Source organism: Ursus americanus, chromosome 15 (assembly GCF_024610735.1).
Source record: "Ursus americanus isolate L20-20 chromosome 15, mUrsAme1.1.p, whole genome shotgun sequence".
NCBI classification, from domain to species: domain Eukaryota; kingdom Metazoa; phylum Chordata; class Mammalia; order Carnivora; family Ursidae; genus Ursus; species Ursus americanus.
The window spans coordinates 15,205,128-15,221,155 of NC_142141.1; the positions used below are offsets into that span (position 1 = coordinate 15,205,128).

Consider the following 16,028-nt stretch of genomic DNA (forward strand, 5'->3'; position numbering starts at 1 on the left):
TAACTGAGGAATTTCAGAAACTCTGTCTGCTTAGATTACTTGTAAACTCTGACCAACCTTCCAGTGTAAAATGTCCAGCTGGGGACTCTTTCTCCCAAGTTGGGGCCGTATCTTCTTTCTGTATTCCCAGCTCATAGTGAAGTGCCCTTCAGAGTAGAGGGAGCCAAAGTTGGTCAAATTCAATATCAATTTCTTCTCTTAGTTTTTTTCAGCAGATGGAAAGGACCTGCTATATATAAGTACTCTTTTATATTCTTTATATAAATTATTAATTCTTATAGAAACCTAGTTATGTAATTATTATTGTTGTTAATAATATCCCCTTAGAGGTAAAGAAACTAAGGTAGGTTAAGAGATATTAACTGTGTTGATGTCAGTTAGTGAGACATAGAATTTATACCTATGTCCGTTGTATTCTAAAACTTGTGTTTTTTATGCCATTATGCTGCCTTATTGATCAGAAAATATATATTAACAAATCATTTAGTACTATCTGCTTTTTGACTCCTTTTAGTAGGTCCTCAATAAGAGATTACTGAAAAATGATGATAGAGAAATATAAAGACATTAAAGGGACATATTCACATCTCTCTGATAAAATAAAAAAGGTACCAGGTGTTCTAAATAACTCTGCCAGCCCATAGGAGAATGCTTTCTAACAGGTCATGAAAGTATCAGATTACTCAGCATAGAGCAAATCAGGCAATAGATGAAAGGCTGATTGTGTGTTGTATTAAAGCAGTTGTGAAGTACTACACTATGCATAGAAATGTCAAAAATGATGACTCAAAGCCAAGATTTAATGAAGATTAGATTTGAGGGGGAGGAAACAAATGTGAGTGGAAGAGGAATTATCTATGCTGATATTCTTAATCACCTGTGATGCTTATAAAGAGCCCTGGGACCATCCCTCCCTACACCAAGACATTCTTGAAGCATGGAAACTGCCTGTTTAACAAACGCTCCCAGGTGATTTGGGTATAAGTAGGTAATGGACCACACTTTCGGAAAAACTGATTTAGTTCTTTTTTTTTTTTTTTTTTTAAATAAATCAGCCTGAGGCTTATAAAGGAAAATGGTTATCCAAAGCTGTAACACCCTTTTTTGCTAGAACTTTGGCTAAATCAGTCTCCTAGAGGCCCAGTTCTGCCATCTTTGAAACTTGCATTTAATTTTTCCAACTCCAGCCATGGACCAGCTAACAGTATATATCGTCGCTATTTCTCTTCTAGAATCACAACCACAGCTGCTTGCATGATGGACCTAAGGCGGTACCCACTGGATGAACAAAACTGCACTTTGGAAATTGAAAGCTGTAAGTTTTTCTAAGAATGCTGCTAGACTGAATTCTGCTTTAAGGTTATTCTGGTTCATGTTCAGACCACAGGTCCTGCAGAGGTCCTGCTACCACAGTAAATCTGGTGGAGGGAGATACAATATCTTTCCTCAGTGATGCTGCCAACCTCTTTATCTCATCTCTAAATCCTTGGGAGAGATGTATAAGGGAGGGAAGACATAATCTAGCAATAAAAGGAAGACCCTAAGAGCCTGGAAGGAGACCAAGCACTATTCCAGGCATTTAAAGTATGGAATTGGTGCATAGAGCTGCAACGAGATTGGGAAAATAGGTGGTGATGGCAGGGTGACACAGGAAATCCCAATTGTCTTTGCCTCTCATAAACATTATCTCTTTGCAATTGCAAAATCAGTGTGGCCTTTAGATCAGTTAAAACATTCACAGACTGTGGATTGGTGGAATGCTTTTTGTTTCGAGGGACTATTTTCAGTGTCTAAAATTTATTTTATATTCTTGCTGAAGGCCATATGATGAGCAAGATTGGTGTATATGTGCATGTTTATTTTCCTTCCTATGCTGACGTGTTCTGCAGTGTTGTTGCTTTTCTGGGGCACAGTTTCAGCGTCCTTCTTCATGATTCAATCACATACCCTGTTAGGTGGGCAAAAACGTTGATTTCATAACCTGTCTCCTTTTTGGAGGTCACACACAGAGGTCATTTGAGATGGAATAGGATTTTGAATCTCTTTTCTTTGTCAGTTCTTTGCAATGTTTTCGTACCTCATCCTACCAAACAATTGGAAGCTGACGATTTTATATCCAGCATTCTAGATAATGAGTAACTTGACTGCTGTGCAGATAGGGTACTCTCAGCTGTTATGAGGAACTCTAGCTGTGAAAAGCAGTCCAACTCTAAGTCACTGCTCTGAGCGGAAATACAAGCATTTATGGTGTATTGCTGATAGTTTGCCCATTTAAAAAAAAAAAAAAAAGCTTCCAGGGATAATTAAATTTACATGCATTTTTTTAAGAAATTGATTTCATATTTATGTTCGAAATCATCATTATTTTCACATTTGATCTTTGCAATAAAGAACTATTTAATGAAATTGTTCTATAGCATTTTGATGATTATTTTTATGTAAATATTTTTGGGATAACTTTGCATTTTCATAGCCTAGGACAGAATTTAAATATAGAATGTTCTTCAAAGTCCAAATTCTTTGGTTGTTTCAAATTGTTGGTGTAAGTATGTGTGTGTGTGTGTGTCTTTTTTTAAGTAGGTTGTCATGTACTAATAATGAATTTTTATGGTAAGAGAATTTTTCATGATGAAATTTGAGTGGAATTTTGAATAACATAATTGTGCACATAGTTAAAGCACTTGCATTGATGTTATTTCACTTGAGCTGTTCACAACCCCCTCAGGTAAGTAAACAAGACCTTTTTATTTTAAAGAACTGATGCTTAAGGACACAGGCAACACCCAGGTGTTTAATGTAATTAATATAATTCTGACATGAATATTTTAAAATTAACATGACAATTCTTCAGACTTTTAGAATTTAAGTTTTTTAATTTTTTTTTTTAAAGATTTTATTTATTTATTTGACAGAGATAGAGATAGCCAGTGAGAGAAGGAACACAGGCAGGGGGGGTGGAAGAGGAAGAAGCAGGCTCATAGCAGAGGAGCCTGATGTGGGGCTCGATCCCACAATGCTGGGATCATGCCCTGAGCCGAAGGCAGACACTTAACCGCTGTGCCACCCAGGCGCCCCCCCCTTTTTTTTTTTTTAAAGATTTTATTTATTTATTTGACAGAGACAGCCAGCGAGAGAGGGAACACAAGCAGGGGGAGTGGAAGCAGGCTTCTAGCGGAGGAGCCTGATGTGGGGCTCGATCCCAGAACGCTGGGATCACGCCCTGACCCGAAGGCAGACGCTTAACGACTGCGCCACCCAGGCACCCCTAGAAAGTTTAAGTTTTAATAAAAGGACTTTTACATCTCTTACCTCAATTCATAATACCTTGTTAAACAGGGTAGACTTTTTCCCCCAGCTTTACTGAGATATAATTGATATATAACATTGTGTATGTTTAAGATGTACAATGCCATCTTAATATATATTTGGTGAAATGATTACCACAGTAATGTTAGTGAACACATCCATTACCACAAGTGACCTTGTGTGTATGTGTGTGTGTGTGTGTGTGTGTGTGTGTGTTGAGAAATGATCTACTCTCTTAGCAACTTTCAAGTATACAATACAGAGTCATTAACTATAGTCACCATTCTGTAGATACCCAGATCTTATTCATCTTTTAACTGAACATCTGTAACCCTTTAACCACCTTCAGCCATCTCCCTCATACACCCACCCCTGGCATCCACCAAGTTACTCTTTGTTTCTATGACTTCAGTATTTATTTTTAGATTCCATAAATAAATAAGATCATACACTATTGGTTTTTCTCTGTCTGGTTTATTTCACTTAGTATAATTACCTTGAGTTTTGAGGTGCCTGGGTGGCTCAGTCATTTGAGCAGCCAACTCTTGATTTTGGCTTAGATCATGACGTCAGGGTCTTGGGATCAAGCCCCACATCAGGCTTCCTGCTCAGCACAGAGTCTGCTTGAGATTCTCCCTCTCCTTCTTCCTCTGCCCTTCCCACCCCCCACGCCCACGCTCGCTCTCTCAAATAAATAAATCTTTAAAAAAATTCCCTCAAGTTTTATCTATGTTGTCAAAAATGACAGGATTTCCTTTTTTTATGACTGAATATTCCATTGTATACATATATCACATTTTTATTTATTTTTTTGCCTATTCATCCATCAGTGGACCCTTAAGTTGTCTCTATGTCTTGGCTATTGTAAATAATTCTGCAATGAACATGGAAGAGCAGGTATCTCTTTGAGATAGAGATTTCATTTCTGTCACATATTTACTCAGAAGAAGGATTGCTGGATGATAGCTAGTTCTACTTTTAATTTTTTTGAGAAATTTTCATGCTGTTTTCCATGGGGTCTGTACCAATTTACATCCTCACCATCAGTGCACAAGCTTCCCTTTTCTTCACATCCTCGCTAGCCCTTGTTCTTTTGTCTTTTTGATAATAGCCATTCGAACAAGTGTGAAGCAATATCTCATTATAGTTTTGATTTGTATTTCCCTGATACAAATTCTTTTGCAAGTATATATCCAGTTTCCCCAACACCATTTGCTGAAGAAACTATTTTTTTCCCATTGAGTATTCTTGGCTTCCTTGTCAAGTTTGAGTTGACCATATGTGTGAGAGTTTATTTCTGGGTGCTTGATTCTGTTCCATTGGTCAATGTGTCTGTTTTTATACCAGTACTATACTGTTTTGATCACTATAGCTTTGCAGTGTAGTTTGAAATCAGGAAGTGCGATGCCTCCAGCTTTGTTATTCTTGTTCAAGATAGCTTTAGCTATTGGGGCACCCAGGTGGCTCAGTCGGTTAAGCATCTGCGTTTGGCTCAGGTCATGATCCCACAGTCCTGGGATTGAGCCCAACATTGGGGAGTCTGCTTCTCCATCTCCCTCTGCCTCTCTCCCCAGCTTGTACTCTCTCTCTCAAACAAATAAATAAAATCATAAAAAAAAAAAAAAAGATTGCTTTAGCTATTCGAGGTCTTTTGTGATTCCATACAAATTTTAGGATTGTTTGTTGTTTTATATCTATAAAAAATACATTAGAATTTAGATAGGGAATGTATTAAATCTATGGGTGGCTTTGGGTAATATAGACATGTAAATAATATTAACTCTTCTGATCTGTGAACATACGTTATCTTTCCATTGATTTATGTCTTCAGTTTCTTTCATCAATGTCTTATACTTTCCATTGTATAGATCTTTTACCTCCTCGGTTAAATTTATTCCTAACTATTTTATTGCTTTTGATGCTGTTGTAAATGGAATTGTTTTCTTTATTTTGTTTTTAGAGTTCATCGTTTATATAGAGAAATGCAACTGATTTTTGTATGTTTATTTTGTATCCTGCAATTTTACTGAATTTGTTTATTAGTTCTAACAGTTTTTTGGCAGTCTTTAGGGTTTTCTATATGTAAGATGATGTCATCTGCAAGCAGAAATAATTTTACTTCTTCCTTACCAATTTAGATATCTTTTATTTCTTTTTCTTGCCTGATTTTTCTGGGTAGTATTTTCAGTACTGTGCTGAATAGGAGTGCTGAGAGTGGGTACCCTTATCTTGTTTCTGATCTTAGGGGAAACCCTTTCAGTCATTCCCCATTGAGTATGATGTTAGCTATGGATTACGTTGAGGTACAGTCCTTCTATACCAAATTTGTCGAGTTTCTATCATGAAAGGATGTTAGATTTTGTCAAATGCTTTTTCTACATCTATTGAGATGATTTTTATCTTTCATTTTATTAATTTAATGTATCACATTTATTGATCTGCATATAGTGAACCATTCCTACATCCCAGGGACAAATCCCACTTCCTCATGGTATATGATTTTTTTTTAATACGCTGTTGAATTTGTTTTGCTAGTAGTTTGTTGAGACTTTTTGTATCTATATGTATCAGGGATATTAGCCTGTAATTTTCTTGCAGTATTCTTATCTGACTTTGGTGTCTGGGTGATACTGACCTTGTAAAGTGAGTTTGAGAACATTCCTTTCTCTTAAACTTTTTAAATGAGCTTGAGAAGGATTGATGTTAATTTTTATTTAAATGTTTGGAAATAAATAAATGTTTGGTAAAATTCATCAGTGAAAACACTTGGTTCTGGGCTTTTCTTGTTGGGAAGTTTTTGAGAACTGATTCAATCTCTTTGCTTGTTCTTGGTCTGTTCATATTTTCTAGTTCTTCATGAATCAGTCTTCATAGATTGTATGCTCCTAGGAATTTACTGATTTCTTCTAGGTTGTCGAATTTATTGGCATATGATTCTTCATGGTAGTCACTTTGATCCTGTGTATTACTGTGGTATCAGTTGTAATGTCTCCTCTTTTGTTTATAATTTTATTTATTTGAGTTCACTTTTTTTTCTTGGTTAGTCTACCTAAAGATTTATCAATCTTAGTTTATCTTATTAGAGAATGAACTCTGAACTTCAGTTTTTTTCTCTTATGCTTTTTTCTTTTCATTGCTTTTGTTTCTATTTCATTTATTTCTGCTGCTCTAATATTTATTGTTTCATTCTTTCTGCTAACTTTGGGCTTAGTTTGTTCTTTTCTTATTTCCTTGAGATCTGTTAGGTTGTTTATCTGAGATCTTTCTTTTGTCTTGATACATGTGTTTGTAACTATGAACTTTCCTCTCAGAACTGCTTTTGCTGCATCCCATGAGTTTTGATATATTGTTTCTATTTCATTTGTCTTATTTCCCTTTTATTTCTTTTTTAAATCATTGGTGGTTCAGGATTGTTTTATTTCCATGTATTTGTGCATTTTCCAGCTTTTTACTGTTATCGATTTTTAGTTTCATACCTTTGTGGTCAGAAAAGACCCTTGATATAATTTCTGTCTTTTTGAATTTTTTGAGACTTATTTTGTGGTCTAACATATGATCTATCCTAGAAAATGTTCTGTGCATGCTTGAGGAGAATATTTATCCTGTTGCTGTTGGATAGAATGTTCTGCATGTCTGTTTGATCCATTTGGTCTGTAGTGTTGTTCAAATATGGTGTTTCCTTATTGATTGTCTGTCTGGATGATCTAGCCATTGCTGAGAGTGGGTTATTAAAGTCCCCAACTATTATTGTATTCCTGTTTATCTTTTCCTTTAGTTCCATTAGTAGTTTCTTTATATATTAAGGTGCTCCAATTTTGCATAAATGTTTAGGTTTTTTATATCTTTTTGATGAATTTACCCCTTTATCATTATGTAATGACCTTCTTTGTCTTTTGTGAACACTTTTAGCTAAAAGTTTATAGGTAGATATTAATATTCCTGTCTTTACATCTAAAAGAAACAGACTCAAAGAGATAAAGTGATTTGCCCAAGATCATGCAGCCACTGAGTGGAATAATGGCTCTGTGCTGATGTGGTAATTGATAGCTGGCTTAACTTTTAAAGTCACTGATTCTGTAGGGACCAGATTAATAGGAATATCCCTATTGCAGAAATCAAGAAAATATCCTTACTTACAAAAAATTGGAACTTATTCATATTTAGCCAGACAGTAAATCATTGCTATATGAATGAATATGAATGGTCATGAAATATGGTATTATATTAATAATATATATGATATGTAGGTCTTACTGTAATAAGTAGGTAGTTAACTAACTAAACGTATTAAAATGAATTTAAGATCCTATTCTTTAAACAAGTAGCTCTGAAGTTGATGTCTGACATTCGACCTTATTTAACTATTTCTTTCTGTTAAGCAAACTTTAGACATTCATTTATTTTCCTTCTCCCTCTCCCTCACCCTTCCCCTCCCTCTTTGCCTCTGACTTCTTTCTCCTTACTTTTCTTCTTCTCTCTCTCTTTCCCCTCCTTACTGCCCTTCCTCCCTACCTTTCTCAAATGCAAATGGCCTTAGTAGTGGCATTACTAAGTCATTATTACCTTGTCTCTATGTCAGCAATTAGTATTTAATTTCAGAGAAAATAATATAACTTGATTCTGAGTGTGGGAATGTTAGGATTGAACTTATAGCAAGGCTATTTAATATGTTCCATCCAGAAATGAAAAATAGGGCATAGGGGGCAAGGGGAGTACTATAGATCTTTGAAATGGGAATTGTTAGGAGGCTAATCCCTTATATTCTGAGCCAGATTAGCTGCCCATATCAATATCAGCTACATGACGTCTCTCCCCTCCTTAGAAGGGTAAGATTGCCATATACACTCTTAAACCCCATTTCTAGGTTCCCCACTTAGGGCATGTGAACCACTCATGTGAAAGGGAGTGTTGAATTCTCTGAACTAGATCCATTGACAGGCTGCTCAAATTACTAAAAACCCTAAAGTTTCTCTTTTTTTCCTCATTTGTTTGTGTGCTTTTATCTGAGCCCATCTCTGGGTGACTTGGACTGGACAGGCTCAGTGTCTCAGAGAGCAAGGTTAATCCTCTTATTTTCAATATTATTGGTTTTTCCATCAGTCTCAGCCTTTGTACAATCCACAGTAAATTAGAGAATGTAGAACTTTCCCAGCAGCTCTTTCATAGACAATTTCACAGGGCTATGCTAAGTGTTCACTGATAGCCAGTCAGGCATCGTCTTTTAGGATCTAAAAAAAAAAAAAAAAAAAAAAAAAAAAAATCCTAACAGTGCCCTTGTGGCAGCATCAGAAACCAGTTGTTGCTGGCCTCTCACAGTCACTGATTTCCTACATTATATCAGGGAAGTCACCCAATTTATCTGAGCCTCAGTTTCCTCATAGATAGAATGGGAATAATAACATCTACCACATCAGGTTGTTTGAGGATTAAATGATCTAATGAAGATAAAGAATATAGCAGTTTGCTTGGTGCATGGTAGACATCTAATGAGCGGTAACTTTGGTAATTAATTATTATTATTATAGCACTGATTATGTTATATTTAAAGATTCCCATACTACCACAGATTTGACCTAATTATGAGATCTAGTAAATCCAGCCAAAGAGTGACTCAAAACATTGCCCCTCTCAACTTTTGCAGATCTTATTTTGGCTCTTGCTTTTACATTCTAAGTCTCATTATCTGTAGGGCTGTCTACTTACTCATAGACTGTCTCAGCCAGCTGGGCCTACAGTATAAAAAGCAAATTAATTTCTTCTACTTCTGTGACAGGGAAAAGAATTAATAGCTAGTTTCGAAATCCAAAGAGGGAGATTTAAAAACTCTTTGACGTCTGTACTTAGATGAAATGAAAGTACAGTCCATTTAAAAATATAATTCATTTGTGATTTTGCTAATATTTTAAACTGACCAGAGAAGAAAGTCTCTGCAATCAATGTAGCAAATGTGCCTGTGAGTGTGTGAGTTGGCACAGGTCTTTCTTCTTCTAGAGATATTCACTATGCTTTAGGAAAGGAGGAAATAGAAATGTGCCTCTTGTTGTCTTATTGATTTCCAATTTGGATATTATATAAAACAACTTGCTGTTAGGTTATTGATGGGATAAAGGCTCTGTTTTCTTTCAACAACTTTATTTAAAATAATCCTTATTAAAGAGGCCAATATAGATTGATACATTTAAACAGATTAAGGTATTGAATCCATATTTTCTACAGCATAGGTTAATATATTTTGGATATAGTTTATGCTATATCCTGGTCAATATTTTAGTAAATATACATATAGAATTTTTAAAAACTTAGAGAAGTATTCTTCCACTCCTAAAGTGAAAATTGATCGCACCTTAGAGTATGTTGTTAGACTCAAAATACCCATCACAGAGGAAGTAGTGATTGGATAGGTTTCTGAATTAATGTGTATAATGGATGAGAGGACATTTATTGAATACAGGTAGCTTTCTGGGATTGATTTCTCAAGCTAACCAGACAGGTCACTTAGCTTCTTCAAGCGATGGTTTCTCATCTCTACAATATTGCAATACTGTAAAAATAACGAGATAATCAGGACAGAGATCTTTGTGCTGTGCTTGGTACTGATATTTCCATAGGTAGCAGCTGTTATCTTTATACCATTATTGTTATCATTATCAATTTCACCTGGAATATTGTGCTCAATTAGAGTCACAACATTTTAAGAGGGATATTTAGCAGTCAGAACAAACAAAATATGAATGGTAGGTAAATCGCGGAGCATGATGAACCAGTAGAAGAAATTTACCTGTACATTTACCTTGAGGAACAGAAACCCAGGGAGAGTGGCAGTATTTGAATGGGATAGCTGTTTTCAAAAAACTACAGCATTTCCTATTAAGAGACGCACTGTGTCTGCTCTAAGGGCAAAACTAGGCTAATGACAAAACATGCCAAAGCCAATTTTGGACTAAAATATTTTAAAAAAGAAAACCTCATAGCAGTTATAGCTGGTGAAAATCCAGCAGGTTGTTGAATGCTGTAAGACCATTTTCTGGGAAAAAGGGAATTCTTGCATCGGATAAGTGATGGGATTATATGATTTCTAAGGAGCTCTGGGTTGATGGTTACTTGGCACCAGCAAAAATATATAGGACTTTAGTTAAAGGACAATTAGGCAAACACTGGTTCCTGTGAAGGTAGAGATCCCATATGCATATACATCTGGGAGCAGTGCTATTTAGGAAAAGATGGAAATCGCATGCTGGCTAAGATTTTAAGTAGATGCTATGTGTGTTTTGCTGATGGTCTGTTATTTAGCTAGAAATCTTTGTTTTCTCAGATTTCCTCACAGGAATACCTCTTACCATTAGGTGTGTGAAGATTAAGACTAAGACCCCACATTTTCCTGCTTTCTAAAAAATTTAGAACCCCCTTAAGGGTTTTAATCTCATTAAGGCTTTAAGAATCATCTCAGCAGAAGAGAATGTATGTGGGCATGTGTCTGTGTGTGTGTGGGGGGGGGGGTGGTAATGTTAAATCATGAAGCTACCAAGTATTTTAGGTGATCCTAGAATTATTCAAGTTAGAAAAATATTCCTGGGACATTCCAGTGGGACTTAGTCATAATTATTTATCTAGAGAAAATCAAAGGGCATTGCAAATGCTCTGTGGTGTTACTGCATACAAATTTAGTTTGCATCGCTGTCCCATTTTGGTATCTTATTGAATTGTGTCTAGCAGTGTGGAAGTGGAGGATTTGTCTTCCCCTCCTTGCTGTGTGATACTTGGTTGGAATGTGACCACTGCTTAACCATTATAATTCCTTTTTCACAATAAACAAGTGCCAGGATGTGTATTTAGAGACTCTGGCACCTTGTGAAGATAATATTTGTCATCTTGTGTATCTGGACTTCGGGAATTCTGTTCTTTCAATTCTGCCATTATGGGAAAGTGAAGCAGTGACTTAGATATAAAGGGTACACTCTAATATTGAGTATGAAAAATGAGAATATTGAACTCTTTCCATCTAAATAAAGCTTTTTGTTTCCCCCAAAGAGAAATCTTATTTTTTATTCACATCTTTAATTTTCTTTCTCTAGTCTCTGTTTTCTCCTTCTGGAATTCCCACAGATAGACCTTGGGCTCTCACATTTATCTGCCATGGCTCTGAAATAAAATCTGTAGATTTTTATCTTTCAGATTGGTAATATTAATTTTATTCTAAAGAAATTATTTCTAGTAAGTATGCTATTTTGGCCATCCTGTTTTCAATTTCTAAGAATTCTTTCTTATTCTTTGATTACCCATTTTCCATAGTTGCTTGTTTTGCTGTGGAATGTCCTTTTTATTTTAAGGATATCATTTTAAATTATTTTACAAGTTTTCTTCTCTCTTCATCTTTCCATGTCCTTTTGTGATGATGTATGTTCTTTTATTGCGGTCTTTTTCATGCTGATGGTTTTCCTTGTAAGTCCAATCTTGGTAGTCCATTCATATTTGTAAGTAAAGGGCTGGTTTGACCAACAAGGTACTGATAGAGGTTTTCTGAACTGATGTGGGTTTCCTTAGCACTTTTACATGGCTGTTTTCAAAGTCAGCCTTTTCCCTAAATAAGGAGAATGGAGGCAAGAGGAGAACAGTGCATGCTGAGCAGGCAGCCTCCCCCTTTAGGAGAGTGGGCTAAGATTTTTCACAGAGAACCAAGGCTCATCTGAGGCTTAAGCACCTTTCATTCCTAGAAGGATGTGATGGAACAACAACTTATCTTTTTTTTTTTTCCCTCCATGTGTAGCAGTACCCAGTGCTATTGGGGACTCTGTACTGAATCTCCCTTCAGCCCAATATCTAAACTAGGAACCCAGGCAACCCCCACTTTGTTTAAGGAGCCTTTTTGCGGCATTATCTCAGGGACAGTCGCCACAGCCAGATGGAAGAGAAGTAAGGGGACTGGTCTGGTGGTGGCAGGGTGGCTCCTACCTGTGAACTTCCTGAGTCTGCAAATTCTCTAAGGCATAGGTTCTCAATGTTGCTGCACATCACATCCCCTGGGGAGTTTTTAAAAATCCAAATGAACAGGCCACACTATGGACCTATTGAATCAGTCATTTTAAAAGCTCTGCAGGTGATGACAATGAATACAGTTGGAAGACAGTCCTCCAGGGCATGGTTCTCACACTTGAGTGAGCCTGAGAATGTCCTGGAGAGCTTGCTAAACCAGATTGCTGGGTCCCATCCCTGAGGTTTCTAACTAAAATGGGTCTGAAGGGAGGCCCAAGACTGCATTTTTCGCATTTGCTGGTGATACTAAGCAGCAGGAGTAAAGACAACACTAGTCTCGGAAGTTAGTGTAAAGATTGGCCCTCTCCTTTGCACTTGTCATGGAAAACTTGTTTCTTTGGTTTTTGTCTGTCCACATAACCCCAGCTACATTCTAACTTGTACAGTTTTCAAAATTACTAGCCCATTGATGTAATACCTTTCTGTAATTTATAGTGCTATTATGGCTTTTTACCATTCCTTCTTCTTACAGTTATTTCTATGAGATTCAAGTAAGGCTGGAAAGTAAATACGTCATCTTAAACTGGAATTCTCCCTTTTCATACACATATTCAATTTTTAACTACATATACAATTTTCAACCTCATTTTAAAAATGTAATAGCATATCACAAGTATCTTATTTTCTGAAATCCTTTCATAATTTCTCATCTGTCTAGTATTCCACACGTGGATGAATCATAATTTATTTAACCAGTTCCCGATTGTAGAACACAAAATAATTCTACTATGTTGCTATTTTTAATAATGTTATAATTTGTGTTTGAATGAAGCTATTTATCATTAAATACAATCATGATTTTATATACGTATGTATATATATGGCTCTTCTGTACAATGTAATATGTAATGTTAAATTTAAATTAATTAAAATTTTAAAAAGACTAAAAATTCAGTTCCTCAGTCTCACTAGGCATATTTCATGTGCTCCGCAGCTACGGGTGACTAGTTCCTGCCATATTGGACAGTGCAAGTATATAGAACATTTTCATCATTTCAAAAAGTCTGAGTAACAATAATTTAAAAGGCAAATTCATAGTTGAATAACTATATTATAGAAAATATGAAATTTAAAGTCTTTTGATATGGTTTTACATATATCCTGATTTTGAAAATACTTGATGTAAAAGGAAGCCAAAGGGCATTAGAAGTGAAGTTTATTTTCTTAATTGAAAAGGAAACCATTATTTTACGTTCCTAAGTGGGCAAACTGAAAGGAAGCACAATTCACAGTGTTACCAAATTAGCATCTCCCAATCTCACAGGTGAAAATCTGCCTGTTTTGTTCATTTCCCTTAAGGCACCATTAGGCTGTCTCTGATGGTGTGCAAAGTGAAGCCGTTTCTGAAGTGTGTATGTATACCTTTGTAAATGCTAGCCCGGAAGGTACAATGTGGATAGACCGTATTATCTTGGTAGTGATCAAGATTTCGACATGAATTAACAGGTAACTTTGGAATCTAGAGTTTTAGATACAGAGAATTTGGGGAGAAATTTTTTGTATTAGACTCAGTCCCTTATCAAATTTTTGCCCTGTGTACATCAAGATAAATACTATGCCAAACCCAGGTAAATTAAACACAAAGGCTTCCACCCCTCACCTGTATTAAACTGACTTGGTAACTCCATGAGTCCAGAGCTTAAGAGCTACTCACCCATCTGACCATGTGGTAAGCACAGGTGTAAAGTTTAGGATGTGTTGGCATCAGCTTGCAACTCAAAGAACATGCAACATCAGCTTGCAACTCAAGGCTCAGCTTGCAACTCAAAGAACAGCAAGGAGCAATTACAAGGAAACTGATTCCCATTATGGGTTCTTAAAGGTGGAGTGTTCTCTTAAAGGCTAAATGAATTTCTAAGTCTCTCAGGACAGAGTGTTGGATGAGGCTCTGGTCAAAACCCTGCCTCGTGGGTATTTACCTTAATGAAAGTGATGGCTACTTTCTTTTGTGTTTCTAATGCTTTTCTTTTTTTTCTTCTTACTTTGAAACTTCTCATTAAAACTGAAAAAGCAGTTTAGGTGCTCATTGTTTTGTATATTATAAATTTTTTCATGGCAGATCTCCTGGGGGAAGGGTGGTAGGTTACAAACTTGTTTACTTGGTTCTCCTTTAGGCTCAGGAAAGGTGCCAACAGTGCTGTCAGCAAAAATTGTCTCTTTGGCTGGGCTTCATTTTATACTTGATCCTAATTAAGTGAAAATGCCACATTTGTGGCTTTCTTAGCATTTTTAGTGAAAGCTGGAGAGCACTTCATGAAACATGATGTGAGCATCATAAGCCAGAGGCATAAATACACCCACAGACCTTCCCTGAAGTATTTCCAGAAGACTCATGTTTTGTGAGATAGTTGCAGCCCAATGAATTATAACTCTGACTTTTCTCAGATCCTAAATCTAGCTCCCTGTGTTACCACTTGAAGATATTTTCCTTTCAGTAGGTTTTCAATAATGTTGATTTGTTTTTGCAAATCTCATCCCTTTTTCTTCATATTAGCTTCCAGAGTCTACCTTCTATCCCTGCCCCCACCTCCCCTGTAGCCAGTACCATGATTATTATATTTATTGTGAGCATGATCAACAGCATCAATAATAGTAACTACCATTTATTAAATGTTTACTTTGTTTGAGACATGGTGCTGTGTATATATGCACATCATCTCATCTAAATACGTCGTATGGCAGCTACTAATATTATTTCTTCTTTACAAATGAGGATGTGGTGCCTTAGAGGGGTTGTGTAACTTACAAAAGGACACACAGGTTAGCAGGTGAATGTCTAGTTGAAGAAAGGAGAATCCAGTGCAGCTAGTTTAAAAAGAAAGAGACTTTTTTGGCTTACTGAATTCTAGGGAAGACTGAAGAAACACACTCTAGGCTGAGCTTTTATATGTAATTCCTACAATCACAGCTGAGGCCTGTATTGGCAAGGCAGTCATTGTTCCTGCCAGAGTATTATGACTGCCTGCTGAAAAAAAGGGTCACTGTTCTAGTCGCTAGACCAAAACCACACTGCTTTTCAGGTAGTCTGTACTAATGAAAGAGGTGTTTTGTACTGTACCCGACTCCCAAGTTCTGAATTCAGGGCTCCAACAAGCGTATCTGATTGTCAGAGCCTGGATCACATTTAGAACTATAGGCAAAAGTGAGGAATGTAGTCAGTTTCATCATGGAGCAGAGTGGCCAAGCTGAGATGTGAATGAACCCAGATCAGTCTGATTTTAGAGCCCGTGTCTAACTGGTATACATATTGTTTCTTTGTTTCTATCCCGAACATAAAATTAATATATTCCTGTTACTATTATAAATAGTTTATTTCTAAGCATTCTGTATTTGTTAAATTCTACCTGCTGAATTGTATGCTTTCAGGGGACTTTGTTATTTTTTTTTGCCTGCCCATATCTGAACACTAGATTTGAAGAATCCCCTACTTTATGAAACAGAGCCAACCTCCTATAACAGAAGCTGAAAAAGCCTCACACTCATTCTCTCAGCCTTACGTGCAACTAGGAGGTGCGTGCAAGACCAAGGCACTACCAATCCTGTAACTTTGAATTGGAAATCTGTGCTGTGAGAACCAGCGACTGTGCGAAAACGCAGCCTAAGAAAGGTAGGAGCCACAGCAGTGGATCAGTGGAAGTGTTCAGGGGCACAAGTTGCTGTAAGAACTGTAAATACCTCGACCCAATGGAGGT

General features: G+C 36.5%; 1 protein-coding gene across 4 annotated transcripts in view; it reads left to right on the forward strand.

The window, feature by feature from the left end:
• Positions 1-16,028, forward strand: part of GABRB2 (gamma-aminobutyric acid type A receptor subunit beta2) — a 236,256-nt gene that overhangs the window by 113,300 nt on the left and 106,928 nt on the right. For all 4 annotated transcript variants that reach the window (XM_045792044.2, XM_045792045.2, XM_045792042.2 and 1 more), the window contains exon 6: positions 1,233-1,315. In XM_045792044.2, coding sequence (XP_045648000.1) covers positions 1,233-1,315 — 83 coding nt within the window. The remainder of the gene's footprint in view (positions 1-1,232; positions 1,316-16,028) is intronic.